Consider the following 21252-nt stretch of genomic DNA (forward strand, 5'->3'; position numbering starts at 1 on the left):
CCCTTTTGAGTGCAGATGTGGTTTGCTATAGAGTGGAGTACTTTTGCTATTATGGGACAGAAAAAGATACCACCTCAGGCTAGTGTTAAGCCGAAGAAAATTACGGTCGAGCAGAAGTAGGAGATCGTCGAAAACGAAGGTGCGTTTGTGTGACTTAGCGTACCAGTATGCTAAATCGACCATTGCTACGTGTGGCAAAGAGTGTTTTTGTGTTGTCTAAGCAACGTCTCAGGCAATCGAAGACGTTGAAAAACTTCTGTTTATTTGGATTATCAAAAAGCAGCTAGAAGGGGACAGTGTGAGTGAGGGTATTATCACAGAGAAAGCACGGCAACTTCACTCTAATATCATCTCTCGATTACATAAACGACCATTGCAAATGTAAATAAAACTACTTTACAGTACAGTTTAGTTCTTTAATTTCAATCCAATAGCACATTTATTATACATAAAATAAGGTATATTTTGCGTAGTTTTAAGACTCGTTTAGTAGACAATTATGTTTTATGGGTACCTGAGAATGTATTATTCTCATTTTTAATGGTTTCTTATGGGAAATATATCTTTGGCAGACGAACTTTTCGCCTTACACACACTTTCTGTGAACCAATTAAGTTTGTAAGCTGAGCTATTACTGTACTTCTTTCTAGTTTACCATTGATCGACAATAACCCCTCAATGGCAATCATCTGTTATATAGCAACCTGTGTGTTCTTTGACTAATGTTACCTTTTTGTGGATTGATAAAAAAGCACAATAGAACATCTTGCAACTTCATTGCTTTTCGAACACGGACCTTTTCTTGTAATGAGCATATACGATTTCCCCACAATCTTTCACATGAAGCCCTGTGATCATTATCTTCAGCATATACATGAGAGGGAACATTGTGCTGTTTGGAGATGATGGAAGACTGAAAACCATTTAGACAGTGTGTGTTTGCCCTTGCATTTATTGCAGATAAATACATTTGTGTCATGGCAGACTGTATTAACCTCACTGATTAAATGAGTGTATATGAAATATTCCCATCAGAGAGCTGTTTTATGGCTTCAGATCCATTGTTTGTTTCCCTCTATGCGCGTCTTTCTTCCTTTCCCCCGCCCGAAAAATGGCTACATTAGCTCCAAGGATGCTCCAATAAAAGATGGTCCACCTGACCAACTGGGGACCAGCTCCTGCTCTTCTTTCCGCCTTTGTTTTTTTTTTTTTTTTTTTTTTTTGTGCTTTTTGATCAGATTGACCTCACACTCATTGTGTTTCAGTGTTTTGGATAAATTGAAACGTGTTGATGAAAACAAAAGGCCAGAAAACAAGATAGTGTTGGTCCTTGTGGATGTCTTTTTTGCAAGGATCAAAATATGTCCTCCCTTGTGTGGTAGGTCATGAAAACATTTATTTAAAATGAATGTGAGTTTGTGTATTTCACATCTATTTTTCTGGGTAAGGTGTATTTAATGTTCACATACTATTTTTGGGGCATTAAAGAAATAATTTTGTGATAGTCTATTTATTTATTTGGTTTTGCTTTATCCCAATTAACACAGTCTTTGAACGCATGTAAGGATATTAAAAGATTTAAAGTATTCCAACGGTCATCTTCTCACTTTAGTTTAGTTAGTGGTTTACTTTAGCTGTCCAAATTCGAAACCCAGACTGCTTGCTTCCAGCTGCCTTTGTGTTACTCCCAGCTAGCATTAGGTGGAAATTAATTGGTGATGGTGATTTGAGTCGGCGGCCTTATGAAAAGCATCACAGTATGTACAAAGCAAAACATGCGTTGAAAAGTAAACTTTTGGATGTTGATCATTGTGGGAAGATTCATCTTGCTAAATTGCAATTAATGTTCCATGTAGTTGTTTTTCTACCTCGTCCTTTTCTTTCCTCTTACTTTATCCAGTGTCTGAAATAACGTTTGCCCAGATGACCGGGGCGTGCAACTTTTACGTCGGGCGTACACTTTACAGAATGTCTTTGGCTGACAACTTTTTCCCAAAATAAAAAAATATATATTTTTTTTATATCAAACATTTGCTTTATTCCGATTTCGAAATCTTCGTTCGGTTTGGAAATTTCGGAATTTCTGTTCATTTGGCAATTTGCATACTTGCCAGCCAATCAGAAGCCTGCATCGAATAACTTTGTGCTTCCGGGTGCATTTGCATGTCATTTTCCAAAGTAGACGCACAGAGAACAGAAGAAAAATGGATAAGTGGTTAGGAATCAAGTCAAAACCTTAGCCCCAGAAAAAGATTCTAAATAAGCTAACAAAATTGATGACGCCACAAAACCTAAATGTACATTAAAAGCATTGTGGAAAGAGGAGTTCATGTGGCTTGTCGCAGACGACGCAACGCAAACATTGCATTGTGCAACATGCCGAACAGTGTAAGGACAAACGACAACTGCAGCAAAATCATCAGCAAGAGATATTTACCATAAATTAAGCAAGGGAGCATTTGTGGTAGGTAAATCAATTACTTAATTTTAAAGTGTTATTATGTTATATTATATATATATATATATATATATATATATATATATATATATATTTATGGACAGTTTCACTTGCACCCAAAGTCAATCAATGAAAAACCCAAACGCATACACAGCTGTGCTATGTGTGCATTTTCACATGCTTTGATATGTTGCTCACGATCCTGACTCTTTCATCGAACATGTGTAGGATGTACGACGTTGGAGGTCAGCGAACGGAGCGCAGGAAGTGGATCGGCTGCTTCGAAGATGTCCGGGCGGTGCTCTTTGTGGTGTCGCTCAGCGGTTATGACATGACCCTGGTGGAGGACCCTTCCATGGTAACTCTTTCATACTTAGGTTATGGCTTCACTCCATTGCTCCTCCTTCAGTCACGATGAACGTCTTTAAAAATGTAAGTTGTCTTCATACCGCCGTCTGATTGCTGCATTTGTCTCCTGTGTAGAATCGTCTGCAGGAGAGCATGAGGCTCTTCTCCTCCATCTGCAACAATATCTTCTTCCGAAGTACATCCATGGTGAGAAAGACCTCCCTTAAACCATTACAGTCAAACCTCGGTTTTCGAACGTCTCGGTTCTCATTCAATTTGGTTTTCAACCAAAAATGTCATATTTTTTATGCCCCGGTATACAACCGAAATTTGATTCTCAACCAAACTGAGTGCATCTGAATGCATCACTCGACGACCCTGTGCTTCCTTATACGACACGTCTTCCTCATTGTCTCATTGTGACCGACGCATTAATATTGTTGTTGTTTTATTTTTGCGAAAATGCTGACATATTTGGTTAAGATCTCCTGAATAGTATGATTTTAAAGCAAGCAGAGGATGGTTTGAAAAGTTAGTGTGCCCTGTGTTTGCCCAAAGACAGCTGGGATAGGTGCCAACACGCCCCGTGGCAGAAAGATAGAGATTTTTATGTACATACAGATATTAATGTTGATGTTAAAAATTGCTGAAAATAAAAGTCTGTTTTTATAGAATTTTACATATGAGCTGCTCTATTATTACGTTTTTAGCCGGTTTATGCGATGAAATAGTTAAAAAGTTGTTTTCTAGACTGAACGGATTAAGATTTTTTACGTTGACTTTAATGGAAAGTGCTGTTTCGGTTTTTGAACAAATCGGTTTTCGAACAGGTTTCTGAAATGGATTATGGTCGAAAACCGAGGTATCACTGTACTTGTAAAATGAGAATAGATATGCTGAGACATAGGCGAGGAGATCGTCATCAGGTTATTTCTGAAGCATTTTGAGTTAGCAAAGCCATGCTTTTTTAAATATATTTCATAACAGGGGAATGTTTAATTTCAATTGTGATTCAAAAAGCCTGTTGGGCACAACTGTGATCGGTTTCATTTTTCTGTGCAGCAACTGTGAGTCAGGCAAATTGGGCAAAAAGGGACCAGAATTGAGGAACCTGAACATGTTGATGTTCTTCATTGCTGGGGGCGGAACGATGTCCGGGTGATTAGTACATATGCCTCACAGAGGTCTGTCCTTCCTGTGTGGAGTTTGCATGTTCTCCCCGTGCTTTTTCTCCAGGTACTCTAGTTTCTTCCCACATTCCAAAAACATGCATGGAAGGGTAATGGAACACTTAATTTTTCATAGATGTGAGTGTGAGCACAGATGGTAGTTTGTCTCTCTGTGTCCTGTGATTGGCCGGCAACCAGTTCAGGGTGTCCCCCTCCTACTGCCCAAAGGCAGCTGAGAGAGGCCCCAGCAAGCCCGCACTGCTTGTGATGATAAGCAGTTTGGAAAATGTTGGATATATTGCTTGTCTATCTTCTGAGTACAGAGTTTGAGTATTTGTTGCCACATCTAATGACAAATGTGCACCCACAATAGGGTATCTACTTTCCAATATTCTTGCTTTCAACACAAGTGTAAAAAACAAGTTTACCTTTGTACAACATTGGAAAACACTAATATAAACTTTGACGACGACGATGATGATGATCAAGTAAATATGTGAGCTGAAGAAGCATTTGGAACATGATAACGCTGACATCTGCTACAATGCTCCACATCCCATTGGTTATAAGTAGGTGTGTTGGAAAAAGCCCAGAAAGCAAAAGCAAACCTCACATGGGGGTAAGAATCAGACTTCATCATGGCAGTTCTAAAATTCTAAAGTGTTCTGCATATTTCTGCCTGGATTTTTGATTTCATTCTCTTGTCTTTGATCTCTCTCTCTCTGTCTCTCGCTCGCTCTGTCTCTCTCTGTCTCTCTGTATCTGTCTCTGTCTCTCTCTCTCTCTGTCTTTCTCTCTCTGTCTCTCTCTCTGTCTCTCTGTCTGTCTTGCTCTGTCTCTCTCCGTCTCTCATTTCTCTCTCCGTCTCTCGTCTCTCTCTCTCTAGCTTTCTCTCTGTCTCTCTGTGTGTGTGTCTCGCTGTCTCTGTCTCTCGCTCTCTGTCTGTCTCGCTCTGTCTCTGTCTCTCTCTCTCTCTCTGTCCCTCTCTCTGTCTATCTCTCTCTTTGTCTGTCTCTCTGTCTCTCGCTCTGTCTCTCTCTGTCTCTCTCTCTCTCGCTCTCGCTCTCTCTCTCTGTCTCTTTCTGTCTTTCTCTCTGTCTCTCTGGCTCTCTCTCTCTCTCCCTCTCCCTCAGAACACCCCCACCATGCTCAAAGGAACTAATTACCTTTGATTTAGTAATATTCAGCCTGAGCTGTTGCGCTTAAAAAATAAATGGAACGTATGCCCATAGTGCCCTCTTCCTTTGAGGCTTCTGTCACTTGTAATTAAACAATACGTTATAATTAAGACGAGCTTTTCCATTCTCGTTTCTGGTAAATGATTCCATTAAGACTAACCGTGAAACGGGCTTGTTCAATTCTTTCCACTTAACGCGCATTTTAATCAATTTGCATTTCAGGAAGGTTCACATGGTCATGGACACGGGTGAAACCTTCACTGCTTTCTGAACAAACAGGACACGATATTTAAACTTTAAACTGAAAAATGTTATTTTGAGCAAATAATGATCAACCTTGATTATTATTATTATTATTATTATTATTATTATTATTATTATTATTATTATTATTATGATCCCTGTGTGGAGTTTGCATGTTCTCCCCGGGCTCGCGTGGGTTTTCTCCGGGTCCTCCGGTTTCACCCACATTCAAAAACATGCATGCAGGCAGATTGAACAATCCAAATTGTCCCTCGGTATGAGTGTGAGAGTGACTGTTGTTTGTCTTTGTGTGCCCTGCGATTGGCTGGCAACCAAATTCAGGGTGTTCTGCCTCGTGCCCGAAGATGGCTGGTATAGGCTCCAGCACCCCCCGTGACCCTAATGAGGAATAAGCGGGACGGAAAATGGATGGATGGCTAATACATTTCATTTATAAGCGCCTTTCAAAACTCTCAAGGTCACTTTACAGTCACAGGATGAGTTTTTCTGTGGGTGAGCAGCGGCATTAGAGGAACTTAGAGGAACTTTTATTTGTGTTTTTGAACACTGGCTGTTTTAATTGGTCAACTACAAAGTCGATAATGGATACCTGTGAGACCTGTCATCTGAACAGGCGTTCATTTGAGCACCGGGAACAATTTTAATTTGTTTGTGTGCTTGTGCCCCAATGGAACATACAAATGATTGATTGTACTATGATCGATGAGAAGGTTTCTTCAGCCGTCATCTGTACAAAAGTGAAGGTTTCGGACGTTTCGCCTCCTATCCAAGAGACTTCGTCAGCGAACAGCGTTAGGAGGCGAAACGTCCGAAACCTTCACTTTTGTACAGATGACGGCTGAAGAAACCTTCTCATCGATGCACCACTCCTGTATGACTGAGAGCTTACACAGACGTATTGGACTATGATGTTGAAGCATGTTAATTGATCCACAATCACCAACAAGTCTCACCCCTATTTGTGTTTTTAGTTCTTTTTTTAGCTATTTAGATTCTACATCCCATTTGAGTGAAGTTCGTTACTGTTCCCTTTTTCTACTTTGAGATGGGTATCATCCCAAACGGTGCGAGGCCATCATCATTTGACAGATTAGGCTTTTTAGTTTTGCATCCGTCTTTGGCTCGCTAGTTGACCTTGACGCAGGGCGGTAAAAATGTCGGTCACATTTTTTTTGTATCTCACATCTCATTTCAGTTAGTGGCCATTTCACTGCTCCAATACACTTCCTTTTCCTTTTATCTGGTGTGAGATTCTCGATGCACAATCTGTTTGGAACCTACAGGTTGTTCAAAGGCTTGATTGGAGTGGATGATTTTGATGCTCAAAAACCGCAGAGCTTCTGCTGGCCTTGCTTCTGCCTCAGACATATTCAGTTATTTTATTTTATTTTTTTCTAAATAAGAATAAGTGGATAAGCGACTTTTGGACATCCTGGCCTATACATAGTTACCGTATAAAGTGACAACTACATCTTTGAAACTTGATTGACTGGTTTCATTGCTTGCTTAGTTATTGTGTTTCGCCAAGTGGGAATCACGAAATTGTCCCTGTTGATGTTTGATGATCTTTCAAAATAATTGTTCATATCCGCACGAGAGGAAACTGGTGAGTCGTGATGAATTTCTCAAAGTCTCTGCAGATTTTTTTCCCACTGTCTCTTCTCTTTGTTTCAGATTTTATTCATGAACAAAATTGACCTTTTCCAAGACAAGATTCTGCACTCGGGGCGACATCTGCGCCATTACCTCCCTCAGTTTAAAGGTTTGTTTAAAAGTTAGGCCTTTACTTAACATTGAAACAGGGAAGTAAAAATTATGTTGGTCACTCAGCAGACAACTTGCCATCATAAATGCCCTTAAAGCTCTGTAACTGAGTAAATAAATACCCCAGGCTACTTTTAGAAGTATATTAGCTGGCCAGCCGATGCAGTTTCCACACCTATGCTCTTAATCTGCGTGAATAGTTTCTAACCATACCGAAATAGAAGTGACAGCATTTTGTATTGAGAAATTAATTTAACACACATATTTTTACCTGCACTGACACCCGAAGCCATGCGTTGCCGTGACGTATCTCTCTAGGCTGAGTCACGTACAGTCAACACTGTTCACACAGGAGAAAGTGTCACCGAATGTCCCAGAGTGATACACTACATCTTTATTTAAATGCAGACCGAGTGGAAAAGTCACAGAAAGGCATGAAAGTACAGGTAGTCGATTGAGAGCAGAAAGCTTTACAATCAGTACTGGACCGTGAACTACGATGGACGTGTGCATTCAGAAGTTTAGATGTGGACAAATTATGTTCACTTCTCTAGATGAGAAGGTTTCTTCAGCCGTCATCTGTACTTCTTTGAAGGTGTCGGACGTTTCTCTTTTTATCCCAGAGGCTTCGTCAGTGAATTAAAATGTTTTGCTGGTAGTCTTGGCCCTATATATATCCCAACTGTCCAGACGTGGCGGTGCCAGACTCTGCTATGATTGGTCCCTGCTTTCAGGTTGGGTGGAGCAGAGGACTGACTGATTACCTCTATTGTCCTGCCTGAGTATACCCCATACGCCTGATTGCCCCATTAGATCTGGTATCACCTTATCTGCATAACTAAGCCTATGTTGCCTAAAAAGTCGGTTGTAGGAACGATCCAAATTGAACCTCACCCCACTCCTATAGGTTACAGTGCACTGTAGGTTGACTCTGAAATCTCACTGGAAAACCCAATATCACTAACATTTTGTGAGATGTATGTAACTATCCTCAAATCAATTCTGGTCTAGGCAGAACAGTGGTCATCGTGATCAGTGCTTGCACCTCATCGTTCTGACGTTCTGCCTGTTAAAATCTAACCACTGGGTCCTTGTGACGTTTGCGTTTATTTATTTGTTTTGTCCTGCTACTCCAGCGTCTTCCGAAACTCCCAAAAAATGCATGTTAGATTTCGTGACGAGTCTTCAATTCTCTCTGGGCCCAAGAATGAATAAGTACAATCTCTCACCCACAAACAACCAGCATAGCCTGAAGCTCCAAATGAGGGAGAAAAAAATGGATGGATGGATTTTGGGCCAGCGCAAACACAAATCTCACCGCAGCCTCTGAAATGAGGACCTCCGGTGAACCACCAAATGAATGTTTCTAACTTGGCAACGTGGTCTTTCAGGAGCAGACTGTGACGTGGATTCGGCTGCCCGCTTCATCACCGCCACCTTCGTTTCACTCGACGCGGCTCCCAGTAAGCTCATCTATCACCACTTCACCACAGCCACCGACACCTCCAACATCCAGGTGGTCTTTCAGGTGGTTATGGACACTATTATAAAAGAGAACTTGGAGGCTGTGTCTCTCTTGTGACTACCAGAGAAAGTCTTGAGTTCCGAGCAACCGAGATCTAAATGGGCCATGGGACCTTTGGACATAACTCACACACTTTCTTTCACTTGCCCACTTTGTTGGGGATTCTGATCATTTTGAGGAGCTTTGCAAACATCACCAAACAATCAAGGACAACCTTGCAAATCTTCTGAGCAGCTATGTTTGAACTCGACTCGAAAAACACCATCAGAAGGGAAGCAGCGGAGTTGTGCCAGTTCTGTGTGGGGCGCGCCATTTTTTTCCCCCATGAGAGCGGCTGTACCTGGTTCACTCGTGCATCCGATGAAATATTCCCCCCACTCATCCATGCGAGAAGGCGCCGAGCAGCTGCATGGTGAAAAATCCTTGCCGCCTTGTCATTCATCATAACAATTAGTTTAGTCCACTAATAACCCATTCATATTTTTAGAAAAATGTAACTTGGGAAAGTCTGATGCTGGGTGGCGCCGACAGGCCGTAATTCAATCAAAAATGAGCTCTAACCAGAGATGGGTAAAACCACATTTGAAATGAGCTAATCCAGTAATAAAATGAAGTCGAGTTGTGTTGCGCCATTCCAAATGAATCTTGGTTGACAACTTATTTTAATTGAATTTAAGATGAGTTCAATTTAAAGGGATTTTTGCGGATCTAGAAATTAAAATTAATCAATAATTCTGCAATAAAATATAAAGATCACACTGTTACAGCACTGTGGAGACCTGTTTCAACATTTTGATAGTTTTTTTCTTACCAATTAAACTCGCTAAGCAGCGTGGTTCTCGAGTATTTGCGTAGCAAATGTTTTAGTTTTTTGGGGGTTGAAAGACAGCTGCCAAACACGAACAAACAGGTTTTCTTCTCACCATCACATTTTGACGGCCCTGACAAGTGAGCAGCATACTGCTCTCTGTGATATCTTACACTATTGCAAGCGGGCAAAAACATCAGCCTCGCGCCACTTGTGACCAAAAACAGCACACATTAAATTTTGGTTTCAAGGTAGATTTACATGATATTTTTTTACTTTAAAGTACGTTAAAGGTTTGCTGCAACCGAATTTAAACTTAAACCATGATTCAATCGTTTTTTTTCCCAAGTTGAACCTTGGTGATGCAAATTGGACTGAGAAATTACCTATCTTGACGTTTTGGGATCACAGCGAACCTGGTGTGTGTTAATTGTGATGCTTTACAGAGGCTGTTTTAAATGTTGTCATTAGTACTTTGTTTCATGTTTGTGTCTTGACTGAAAGTTAAATAAGAGCAATGGCTTTTGTTGGTCATTTACTCTTCTTCGTGTTCTAAACTAAAAATTGAAATACACATTGTTGTTGTTGTTTTTTTATGCTTCCCTAATGTGTTGTTCTGTTCCGTATGTTCAACATTGTCCTGAAATTGCAAGATGTAATAAAAACGTGTGGCTGGAATCTTACATCATTTTTCTCTGTTTCAGTGTGCTATGAAATGGATTGAGAAACGTACACGGCAGATTCCAAATATTTGTTCATTTTTATCGATTCAATAAAAAGTAATATAGTCACATACAGCAGCGCGGGTGCACGTCACGGTACACAACACTCAATGCGAATTTTGAAACGATTTACATCCAACAAAAAATAAATAAAACAGAGCAGCACTTTTACATAAAAGGGGAAAATTAAACATTCGAGTGTCTATACTGGGCGACAATGACCTTCCTTTTCTTTTCAAGTTGAGCGCACGGTGCACTCATGCGGACAGGCAATCCAGCGAGTCCAAGGTGAGGAAGACGTCCGCCTTGCACTGGAAGGTGCCAGTTCCGTCCCGCAGCAAGTCGCAGCTCTTCAGGTTTGGGGAGATGTCCTTCACGCAAATAGCCTTCAATCAAAATAACCACATAAATTAATTTAGTGGGCATACAACCTCGTGTCTGTTATTTCCAATGATTTACGAGTTTTAACTGCGTTCCTTGAATTCAAGTAAATGCGCTACTTTTAGTTGGACTGCGTTGGTTGACGCGCGCGCTAGGGAAGCGTTGACGCTCGTGCGTTAAACGTGTTTTTTACGCACGGAGACCAACAGTCTTGGAGGTGTTGATCAACATATTTTTTTAACCCGACGAGCAATTACAAAGTTGCTCGTCAAAAGACGTTTCGGTGGAAACTGGGATTGCGCTGCTGAAAAGAAGTGGAACAAAAGGATCACTATTTTAATACCACTCACCATACTTTTGAGCAAGGAGACCTGCCTGCCCGTCTCCGGAACAACGTTGGCACCATTCGTCTCTCCGCTTTCCATCGTTTCTTGGGACTCGGACCGACGCACATAAGGCGACCTCCTGATTCCAGAGAGCAAACCGGATGCGCGACCCACAGAGTAGTAAGTGGGACCGGTGGACTGCTTGTACCACGCCTGGACGGAGTGACAGGAGATGAGCAAGGACACTCCAACGCACACAACAGCGAACCGAAGGGACCTATCCATGTCTGAAAAGCACTTGTGCCGTTCGTTATGCGAAGCTCTTTTTCTACGATAGGGGGGAAGAGGGCTGTCCTTTTGCGGGTTGTGTTGCGCCTGGTTGCCCGTTGGGTGAATTTCCTGCTGCTTTTATAAGCAGGGGCGAGAAGTATCGTGACCCAAGACGTTCGTCAAATCAAATTGGAGGAGAGCAAATGATGTTCCGTCTTGGTGACTGAGAAAGGGGTGCGGTCGGTTGGGGAAGTTTACAATTTGCCAATTGATCTGCATTTGCGTGTGTGTGTGAGGGTGGTGGGGTCGTCAAACGTGACGCTGGTGGGGGTAAAAGTAAGGTTGACCCCAGTGGTCTAAGACAATGACGTCAGTGGGCCGATTTATAGAACTCAGTAGTTACCGAGACGTTGCAGGCAACTATCTGTACCCTTAGTCCTTATAAGTGTCTCGGTAGTGGTGAAAAGTAACAAAGTAAGCCATACTTTCTGTAATTTCGTAACATTTTCAGGAATGTGATGAAAATGTATTTTTTTAAAATACGTGTATGTCTACCCTGTGATTCGTTCCGGTAACCATTTCAGGATGGACCCCACCGACTGACCGATGTCAGCTGGGGTGGGCCTAGGCACAGCCGTGACCCCTTAAAGGACAACCGACGTCTGCGGACAAGTTGTGTCCATAATTTGTAAAATGGCTTCAAATGACTTCTACTGAGCGTATTTTAATAAGATTCCACCGCATATGGCTATATTTTACATTTTAAGACTCGCTCTGAATATTCAGGAAGTCGTACGAGTCCGTACGTGACGTCACGAAAGGACCGCCCCCTGATCAAAAAAAGGCACATTGTAGCAGTCCTTCCATCACGTCAATGTATTTTGCTGTACATGTTTGGTCTGAGAACCGTGTTGCACTCAAAAGCTGCCAGAAGAGGGCATCCAAGCTCCATATAAGGAATTTATCAGCCTGTGGAAGCGGAGGTGGCCACTGGAGGTCGCCATTTTTTGCCTCTTTTTTTTGGGTGAGAGATTTTCCCCCAATGTTGCCGCAAAATGGCACATATAATTCTTTAATCGATTGCAAACATGTATGCTTTCCTCTTCAGAACTATTTGAATCATATTCATAACTGGATGTGTAACAAGAAAGCATATTCCTGAATCTGAAGCCATTGTTTTGATTCACAAGCAATGCAAGACGCCTTGGCGTGACATCACGAACTGGGGGCGGGACTTTCTGAAAATGCCCAATTCGCAGCTAATTTTTTTGCAGATTTTGGACACTTTAAGTCATTTTTATTGGTGTTTTGCATTTGACTAAAAATATCAGCCTGCGTGTTTTGGGTATCTTAGATGCTATAAAAAATTTTTCTGATGTCAGTTAGGAAACAAAAAAAAATGGTGTCGGTTGTCCTTTAAGCTAAAGGGGAAGGAAAAGGGCCATGTCAATGAAAATAGGGCATTGTTTCGCTGAACCACGATCAGCAGTCACAATATGCTTCAGCAGTCACAATACGTTTCAAATATTGGGCTCGGAGGAAAGCAACACAAATGTATCAATCCAAAGTGATTTGCAGATTGATTTGCTGATCCCAATGGCTATGTATCATCAGCACCAACCACTCGGGAGAAAATAGGGAGCAATGCACTCCTTGGATGAAAGAAAACAGTTAAATGTCACGGATGCTATGTTGCCTCTCCATAAGTGGCTCTGTCTGATAAGAATACTGTGCATGTACGAAAATAGATTATGGACCCATAACGTAACATAATAAAGCATGATACTTATGTCATTATATGAATTAAGGGGTTGTAAAATGTTTATTTTAGACCATTAAAAGCAGTGTGACATACAAAAATATAAATACATGTTTTTTTGGGGTACTCGGTTCAGACATTTTGCCGATCAAGATATAGGCTTCAGGTCCATTAGAGTCCATTGTAAAGTGGTCTGCAGTGTGGCTCCAGCTTTTCCTCCAGGACATAGTCTTCCCCACAAACCCATGGGTCCCCTGTCTGCCACTGCCACTTCAGGAGATTCTGTTTCAGGCTCTCCAGGATTTCACTGTAGGATGTGTCTGATGCCAGGTTTTTTGTTTCCAGAGGGTCTTTCCTGTATCGGCCATGTAGGAGAATCGGGGAAAAAAAAATATCAACTTTTCAAACATACGGTCATTGTTTAGAACCCTAAAAAATAAGACAGTGACTGACAAAAGATGAGACAGTGACTTACAATTTTAAAAAATAGGACAATATTTAAAAAGAAGATGCGACAATAGTCTGACTAGAAACACTAGAATGAGTATGGAATGGGGAAAAAATTGAATGGTAGCTACATTGAGTCATGCACCGTTACAATATATTTTAAATGTATTATTATAATGTTGCAAATGTGCTGCAATTTGGGGCATTTTTTTAAATTTCCTTTTTTTGGGTGGCTTTTGTGCAATCGAGAAAAAAATGGGGCATACTTTCTCATACCCACTGCACATACCCACTGTTATTAAAACAACGCTCATGTGTCTTCTTTGACTAATATTTATATTTGCTTGATGTTGGGGGAGATTTAAATGTGCCAGACATGCAAAACAAATTCATGAGGGAAAATGGTGAAACATAGGCTCAACCAGGCGTCGCGAACCTATGGCTCGCGAGCCATACATGGCTCTTTTCATGATTGCATCTGGCTCGCTGATAAAACTATCCACATATTTTCGCTTTTTCGCAGTTCATTTCGTTTGGGCGGGAGTTGGCGGAAAGCGTAATTTTGATTGGATGACACTGACCTATGGCCGTTGATGTCGAAACAGGTAAACGCCCCCTTTTAAATAACCCTGACTAGTAAAAAATGACAAGTATCTACACGTCAGGTTGAATGGATGGAAGGATTCGCCTTTGTGGAGAGAAAAAGTTCTGCCGTGATTCTAATTTGCAATGAAACAATACCATGAATGAAACAGTTGAATAGCAGTGGCACTTTGACAAGCCCCATGCTAACGTTAGCATCAATAAGCTGTGTGCAGGCTAGCTAGCAGTAATGTTGCCTATGGACCGGGCAAGTTGCCTTTCATTCCGATCGTTTGGCTGGATTTTTTTTTTACCAATCACGAGGAACGGAAAACTATTCATATTAATGGTGAGTATTATCACAAAGTTATTTTAAATAATAGATTCTGACATTTTGTTGAAAATGCGAGTTTGCGTGTATGTGCGTGCGCGCATGTGTCTGTGTGTGTCTCTCACTGAAAAACATTTGTAAACATTTTACTTTTATGGCTCTCTGAGTCAAAAAGGTTCCCGACCCCTGGGCTAAGCGATAAATGAAAACTTTGGACATGTTGTGTTGTTGGTGACGAAAACTGACCTGATGTCGTACAGCTCCCAGCGTTCCCTGTAGTAATACTGCTGTAGGCTTTTGAACCAGTGTGTGGGTTCACTCCGCATGGTGCGGTTCAGAAGGTCCTGGAAGGTGGATGAAACGTACACATCCTGGTCGATGGGGAAAGGCATGCGATAGTGCAGGTTGTGGAGGAGGCGGTACGACCCCTGGTGGACGCACCGCATTGGGTAGTACATAGTGACCTTGTTGGAAACGGACAAAAAAAGTTCAGAAGGATTCACATTCAGCACTTCAAGTAATGTAGTTCCTTATGTTAAAAAGTAAAGACTAATACTGACAGCCTCAAATAAAAGTAAAACAAGTATAGACCCTGAAACAGACTTTGTTAACAATCCACTTTTTGATCTCTATCATATACTGTAGGCAAATTGATTATGCATGTAGTACTCTTTAAAACTAGGCTCCTCAGTCTGAGTCTTTGTCTCTCTTTTGTCTCCCCTACTGATTTTGAGGGCACATGACTATTTTCTGTGTCAAAGAGCTTTTTTTGGTCAGCCCTCTCACAACAAAAATGCCAACTGTTAGGTTACAACGTTGCGCAATAAGGTAAATATTTAATTCTGTTCATAATATTTACAATTTTAAAGGTAACTGTTAATTTTAATACTAGCCTGTAATATTTTAACCTAACACTAGTAATCACACACACACACACACACACACACACACACACACACACACACACACACACACACACACACACACACACACACACACACACACACACACACACACACACACACACCTCGTGCAGCGATTGGCTGGCATAGACTGTGTGCCAACTGCTGGGCTCAGTGACCAGGACAGGAAGCAAAGAGCGACCAGTGAGGTGGACTGGCACTGTGGTGCTGCCAGGGAGGCTGTATGATGGGTAGGGAATAGAGAACCAGTCCAAGATGGTGGGAGTGATATCTGACAAAAAAGGACACGTTACAGGTAGAATCTTTCATTTATAAATGGCGACCCATATTCCTGGCGAAGACCACGTCGGTATGTAATACAGTCTCCCTCTGGTGGCCAATTAAGAGCCTAACATTCACAAGGTGTTTTTTGTTGATTCTTTCTGTGCTCCTGTATACAGTAATCCATTGCTACTTCCTCGTTCGCGGCTGTTGATGCGTCACAGATTACGGACTACAAAAATGTATTCTGCTTCTTAATGCATGTCCTGGACTGTGTTCCACTAAATTTGGCCTTATAAATATTTTTTGTACTCATACACATGTAAATTACCAATACATGTCGGGTTCGCTACATCACGGTTTTTCGTCTAAAGCGGGTGGTCCGGCCGGGTCTGCATTAACCACGATAAATGAGGGATTACTGAACATCAAGAACTGTGTTTTTTTTTCCTCAAGAGAATACAGGATGCATCCTACCTCTTACCTAACAAACTAACGTAGGCTTGGCTGATGCCTCCCCATCGCTCCCTGTGCTCTGGAGAGGACACCAGCATGGGCTCCGCTGTGCCGGAATGATACAAATTGGTTCGGCCGTTGGGGAATGGGATACCGTTATCTGAGCTGTAGATTATCAGAGTGTCATTCTCATAACCGGCGTCCCTGAGTTCTTGAAGAACTAATCCGATACCTGCGCAGAAAAATGAAAAATTGTTTCAGATGAATACATTTGTGGTGTGCACTTACTGTACCTTGATCCAGCCGGCTAACTGTAGTGTACAATGCAGCTAAGTCAGCTCGTGCTGCAAATGTGTCCGGTACAAAAGGAGGAACCTGCATGACAAAACAGATGCCGGTTTAGGATTTGTAGATCATTCAGAATCTGAATTGACCACATAGAGTTTACAAAATGAAATAAAGACTGAATGCATTCAAACATTCCAGTAATCACTGACCTTAACTTGCTCTGGTGTGTAATACTGAGGAGTCCAGTCTGGAATTCTGCCCATTCCCATCTCCCCATTCCCAAATTTCTCACAGAAAGCACCATACTGAGGCTGGGAATGCCCACAGCGGTGTGTGTCATGGAAGGCGATGTAGAGGAAAAAAGGCCTTTCTTCATCTCTCAAACTGTTGATTGTGTTCTTTTCTGCTTTTTGTTTTTTGACAAAAGCCTCCTCTTGATGGGTCTGGAAAAACTTTCGGACGAGAAGTTTGATGCGGGTGATGTTTCGCCCCACTTGAAGGACAGAGTTGTTTTCCTCCGTGTAAGCAAAGTCAAAAGGGTACACCGATCCAGGACCAACGTGTTTTTTTCCAATTATACCTGATAGTGAAAATGACACAAATACAGGTGAGCACATATTTGCAATCTGGATATACACTTAAAGGACAACCGACACCTTTTTTTGTTTCCTAACTGACATCAGAAAAACGTTTTATAGCATCTAAAATATCCAAAACACGCAGGCTGATATTTTTAGTCAAATGCAAAACACCAAGAAAAATGACTTAAAGTGTGCTAAAACTGCAAAAAAATTGAGCTGTGAATTGTGGATTTTCAGAAAGTCCCGTTCCCAGTTCGTGACGTCACCCCAAGACGTCTTGCATTGCTGGAGAATCAAAACAATGACTTTAGATTCGGAGAATATGCTTTCTTGTTACACATCCAGTTATGAATATGATTCAAATAGTTCTGAAGCGGAAAGCATAAATGTTTGCAGTCCGATTAAAGAAGATGGCGCCTAAGCTCCGTTGGAAATGGGCTGATTTGTCTGCTGGGAATTTATGTCAGCGAATATCAAATAGTTGTCTTGGTGCAACACACAACAATTCACCATTGCGTTATTTATGTGTTTTCCTTTTAATTTCGCCATCAACACGGATCAACACGAAATTTTCAGACCAAACAAAGTACCGCAAAATGCATTGTGTGTCGCTTTCTTGGTCAGGGGCGTTCCGTCCGTGACGTGACGTCAGGAATCGTCACTAACTCAAAAACAAGACTTCCTGAATATTCAACGCCAGTCTTAAAACGTAATATATAGCTATATGCGGTGGAATCTTTGTAAAATAAGCTCAGTAGAAGTCATTTGAAGTGATTTTACAAATTATGGACACAACTTGTCCGGAGGCGTCAGTTGTCCTTTAATGGAGGGCAACATAAGCTTTATTACAAACCCGTATGTATGTTAGCTTGGCTGAGGAGCAATGGCAGACTGCGGACACCGTCAAAAGAGTTAAAATGATGGAACCCCTGATGAAGTCCATACATGCCATTCTGGTGCTAAAGAGGCAAGAAACAATTATTCTAACATGGTTTCCATTTGACCACCATTAACCCATAGCTGCATCATACCCATAACTTTCATTTTGGTTAAACAAGATTTGTGTTATATTTCTGCGGACAAAAAATAATAATGTTTGCTATGACACTCGATTAGTTTTCAATAAACATTTTAGCACAAAACAGCATGGACTCAGTCTACCACCCTGGTGAGATGACTCATCTGCATCCATCTGGTATTGAGGATAGATTTCAACATTGACTGTAATTGAAAATGGTCTGGTGCCTTCAACTGGACAATAGTTTGCGTTCTCTTTGTCTGAGGTGAGTTTAACACCATTGTTTGACTTGACTTTACAGAGATGCAACACAAGGAGTGGTAAAGACATCAGCACAGTCAATTACTACACTGAAACTAGCAATACCGGTAACCTTTCACAATTAAAATATTGCTTTGCTTTCTTTTCATATGTCGTATATTGATAGCACGTTTTGGCATTGACAAAAAATGTAAACCTCATTAAAATAGGTTGAGAAATGAGCTAATTGCAATTTAATTTAACTGACAATGCATCACCCTTGGAAATGTTGACATGTCGGTTACCTTGGCTGCTACAGCATGCTGTCATGTCATCATAACTTTGACAAGAAGACATAACTCATGGATGTTGAAAATAAGTTCATAATATAATTATAACAACACATATCATGAGGTTTATAAGTGATGCTGTTGCTGTGGTACTGTATCAGTGGTGGTCACACTACTGGGATGATATGTGAGGCTCAACAAGTACAGGTAACATCTGACTTACGACCAGCTCGACTTATGACTACCCGTACTTACGACCATGACCTCCAGATCCTATTTTTTACATTTTAATTCTATGCCTGGCACTGCAACGCGCTAGCAGGCCGGCAACGCGTACGACAATTTTGGCCAGCCAGCCAGCTCACTCTCGCACAGCAATCGACTGTGTGATGGCACCAGAGTGGGGTGGGAGTTTGAGAGTCATTTAGCCTCCAAGTCTCTATTCATCATTTGGAATGGATTTCGACTTACGACCATTTCAACTTACAACCGTTTGGTCAGAACAGAACTCGGTCGTCAGTCGGATGTTACCTGTAAATATTCATCTGACGGTTTTTTAAGGTTAATGTTTTAAATTCTATAGAAATTTTTTTCAAGTCTTTTTTGACGCCTCATATTGAAATGTAATTTAAAAATTGCAATATCTTAACCTCCACAACTAGAAAGAAATTCAAACAGCCTAATGGCAAACACAACAGATTTGAGGAAAACATGGAAAATTAGATGACATTATTGAAACCACTAATGTATCTAAGCGTTTTAAGAAAAGGTTTTGTATTGCGTACTGTTATGCTTGATCCAGTGGGTAGTCTCATGAAAATGTACCAGTAATAAAACCCCCAGAGAAGAAGCCAGTGTGTGGGGGGTGGGATGGGATGGGGGGGATAATTAAAAATACCAACTACATCTGACTGATAGCATACTTTGTAAAAAAATAAAAGACTTGGATGCATATGGTATGACGTGTGTGCTACCTGTGGCAAGCCACTGAGAATGGTGGAGCGGCTCGGTGAACAGCTGCTGACAGAGGTGAAAGCATTGTTGAACACAACACTGCGCTGAGCCAGAGAACGCAGGTGAGGGGTTTGGACCACTGAGTTGTTATACACCTCAGTCTCAAACCCTGCATCATCAGCTGGAAGAGGGGAAACGTGGATTTAAAAATTATTTCATTGACAATCAAGGTTCATGTTTACCTTTGTACATTTTCAGAATATATATCAAGGGTGTTAAACTTGTTTTTTGCCATTGGCCACATTGTTGTTGTGATTTCCTTTTGGGGGTCGTTATGAATTTGGGGAAACCATTGGAATGTTTAATCCCTATCACATATTACATCTGTTTGCTTTCAAATTTAGCTTGTAGTCGACGTGCACATTCCACCATGATGTCCCAGAACCACTGGTGAAAAGGACACTTTGATCCTTTCCTCTGTCATCTAGAACTGCTTCATGTAAGGTCATGGAGGGTATTGAAAGTGCTTAAGAATGAATGACTCCCTGTGTCTTTGTGTTGTCATATTTGTTATTTACCATAGTTTATTTTTGTTCTTTTGACTTCAAGATGGTGCCGTAAGAGTGGCTGTCTTTCCGGCAGCTCCTGTATTTGGTTTTTACACTTCTTTCTTTCCTTTCATCTTCCTTTCATAACTTTGCTGCTGTGAAATGTAAATGTCTCCACTGCGAGACTAATAAAGGTAAATCCAATAAAGGCAAATCCATATAGAGCACACATCAAATGAATGAATATGTAGTTTTCACATTTTTTTATATATAGAGATCCCCATTTCATGGTAAAACCAGAGCATTGTCATCAAATGGTGAGTAGTTTTACTTTATTTGAATGTTGTCAAGGACTACTATCCTTGCTGTCATTGCATTTTTATGAAACATCTTCATATTTATTAAGTTCATAGAGTTGTTTGTTCTGTAGCCACAAAGGGACATATGTCTTCTTGTGCCGGTCCCAAGCCCGGATAAATACAGAGGGTTGTGTTAGGAAGGGCATCCGACGTAAAAGCTTGGCCAAAACAAACATGCGGATCAAACCTCCCAAAATGGAGGACACTGATTTGCTGTGGCGACCCCTTGAAGGGAAAAGCCGAAAGGAAAAGAAGAAAGAAGAAGTTTTCAAATTTGAAGCAAAAAAATAAAGACTGTTATTGTGGTTAACATGGGGCAGTTCGAAATTTTGGTTTGGGCATTCGCAAGCATCATGGAATTTCACATTTCACAAGTTTGATTTGCTTTCACGGACCGAAAAAAAAATATGTGGCGGGCCAGATTTGGCCCCCAGGCCTTGACTTTGACACTTGTGATCTAACCTGTTTATATTGGCTGAAGAAGTTGATTTTGCTTTTGTCAGTGTATTACTGTTTCCACAGTTAATCTGTACTGTAATTGTGCATACAATGTGAGTACTTCTCCTCGCTAGAGATGCACAGTAGAACTGTATTTAGACCGATTTATTCTTATTGCAAATCCATTGTGAAACGTTTACTGACGTCACTGCTGTTTGTTCTGTTCGTCATCGGTGGACCTGATGCTGAGGTGCCAACACATTTTAGTAACGCAATTTCTGTTTATTGTGCAGTAGGACCTAGCGGTTTAAAACGTAATCACTCACCGATAATCAGGAGAACATTTCTTCTCTTGGACTCCCCAACGCCAAAGAGAAGCAAAACCCAAAGAAACCCTATGAGCATCTTGATCATTTTAATGTCCAGATTAATCATTTGCAAACTTCACGGAGTTGAAATGAGAATGTTCGAGAGTATTTCACATTGCCATGTAATAGTGCGTGTATTTCTTGCCTGCAAAAAAAAATCGTGAACGTAACCATTTCCGCAAACAAATCCGCCCCG

At 41.1% G+C, this 21252-nt stretch overlaps 3 protein-coding genes across 4 annotated transcripts in view; 1 reads left to right on the forward strand and 2 right to left on the reverse strand.

Moving 5' to 3' along the window:
- The window catches only part of gnav1 (guanine nucleotide binding protein (G protein) alpha v1), a 32066-nt gene extending 21874 nt beyond the window's left edge, over positions 1-10192 (forward strand). The window contains exons 6-9 of one of the 2 annotated variants that reach the window (XM_089007249.1): positions 2687-2816; positions 2942-3013; positions 7092-7179; positions 8573-10192. In XM_089007249.1, coding sequence (XP_088863375.1) covers positions 2687-2816; positions 2942-3013; positions 7092-7179; positions 8573-8763 — 481 coding nt within the window. In that variant the 3' untranslated portion in view covers positions 8764-10192. The remainder of the gene's footprint in view (positions 1-2686; positions 2817-2941; positions 3014-7091; positions 7180-8572) is intronic. The other variant, XM_089007250.1, reaches the window with a different exon arrangement.
- Positions 10193-10269: 77 nt separating this feature from the next.
- npb (neuropeptide B) lies at positions 10270-11462 on the reverse strand. The gene is made up of 2 exons (XM_089006334.1): positions 10968-11462; positions 10270-10622 (listed from the first exon to the last, which is right to left on the reverse strand). Exons 1-2 carry the CDS (start codon positions 11226-11228, stop codon positions 10494-10496), a joined length of 390 nt encoding a protein of 129 aa, XP_088862460.1. The 5' UTR covers positions 11229-11462; the 3' UTR covers positions 10270-10493.
- Positions 11463-12998: 1536 nt separating this feature from the next.
- On the reverse strand, positions 12999-21230 carry sgsh (N-sulfoglucosamine sulfohydrolase (sulfamidase)). The gene is made up of 9 exons (XM_089007044.1): positions 21015-21230; positions 19364-19524; positions 17695-17800; positions 16470-16840; positions 16266-16347; positions 16001-16204; positions 15360-15526; positions 14579-14796; positions 12999-13327 (listed from the first exon to the last, which is right to left on the reverse strand). The coding sequence occupies exons 1-9, from the start codon at positions 21121-21123 to the stop codon at positions 13144-13146; spliced, it is 1602 nt and encodes a 533-aa protein (XP_088863170.1). The 5' UTR covers positions 21124-21230; the 3' UTR covers positions 12999-13143.
- Between the last annotated feature and the right edge of the window lie 22 nt (positions 21231-21252).

This window comes from Hippocampus bargibanti, linkage group LG10 (assembly GCF_051943395.1).
Source record: "Hippocampus bargibanti isolate YZ-2025 linkage group LG10, ASM5194339v1, whole genome shotgun sequence".
Taxonomy (NCBI): Eukaryota; Metazoa; Chordata; class Actinopteri; order Syngnathiformes; family Syngnathidae; genus Hippocampus; species Hippocampus bargibanti.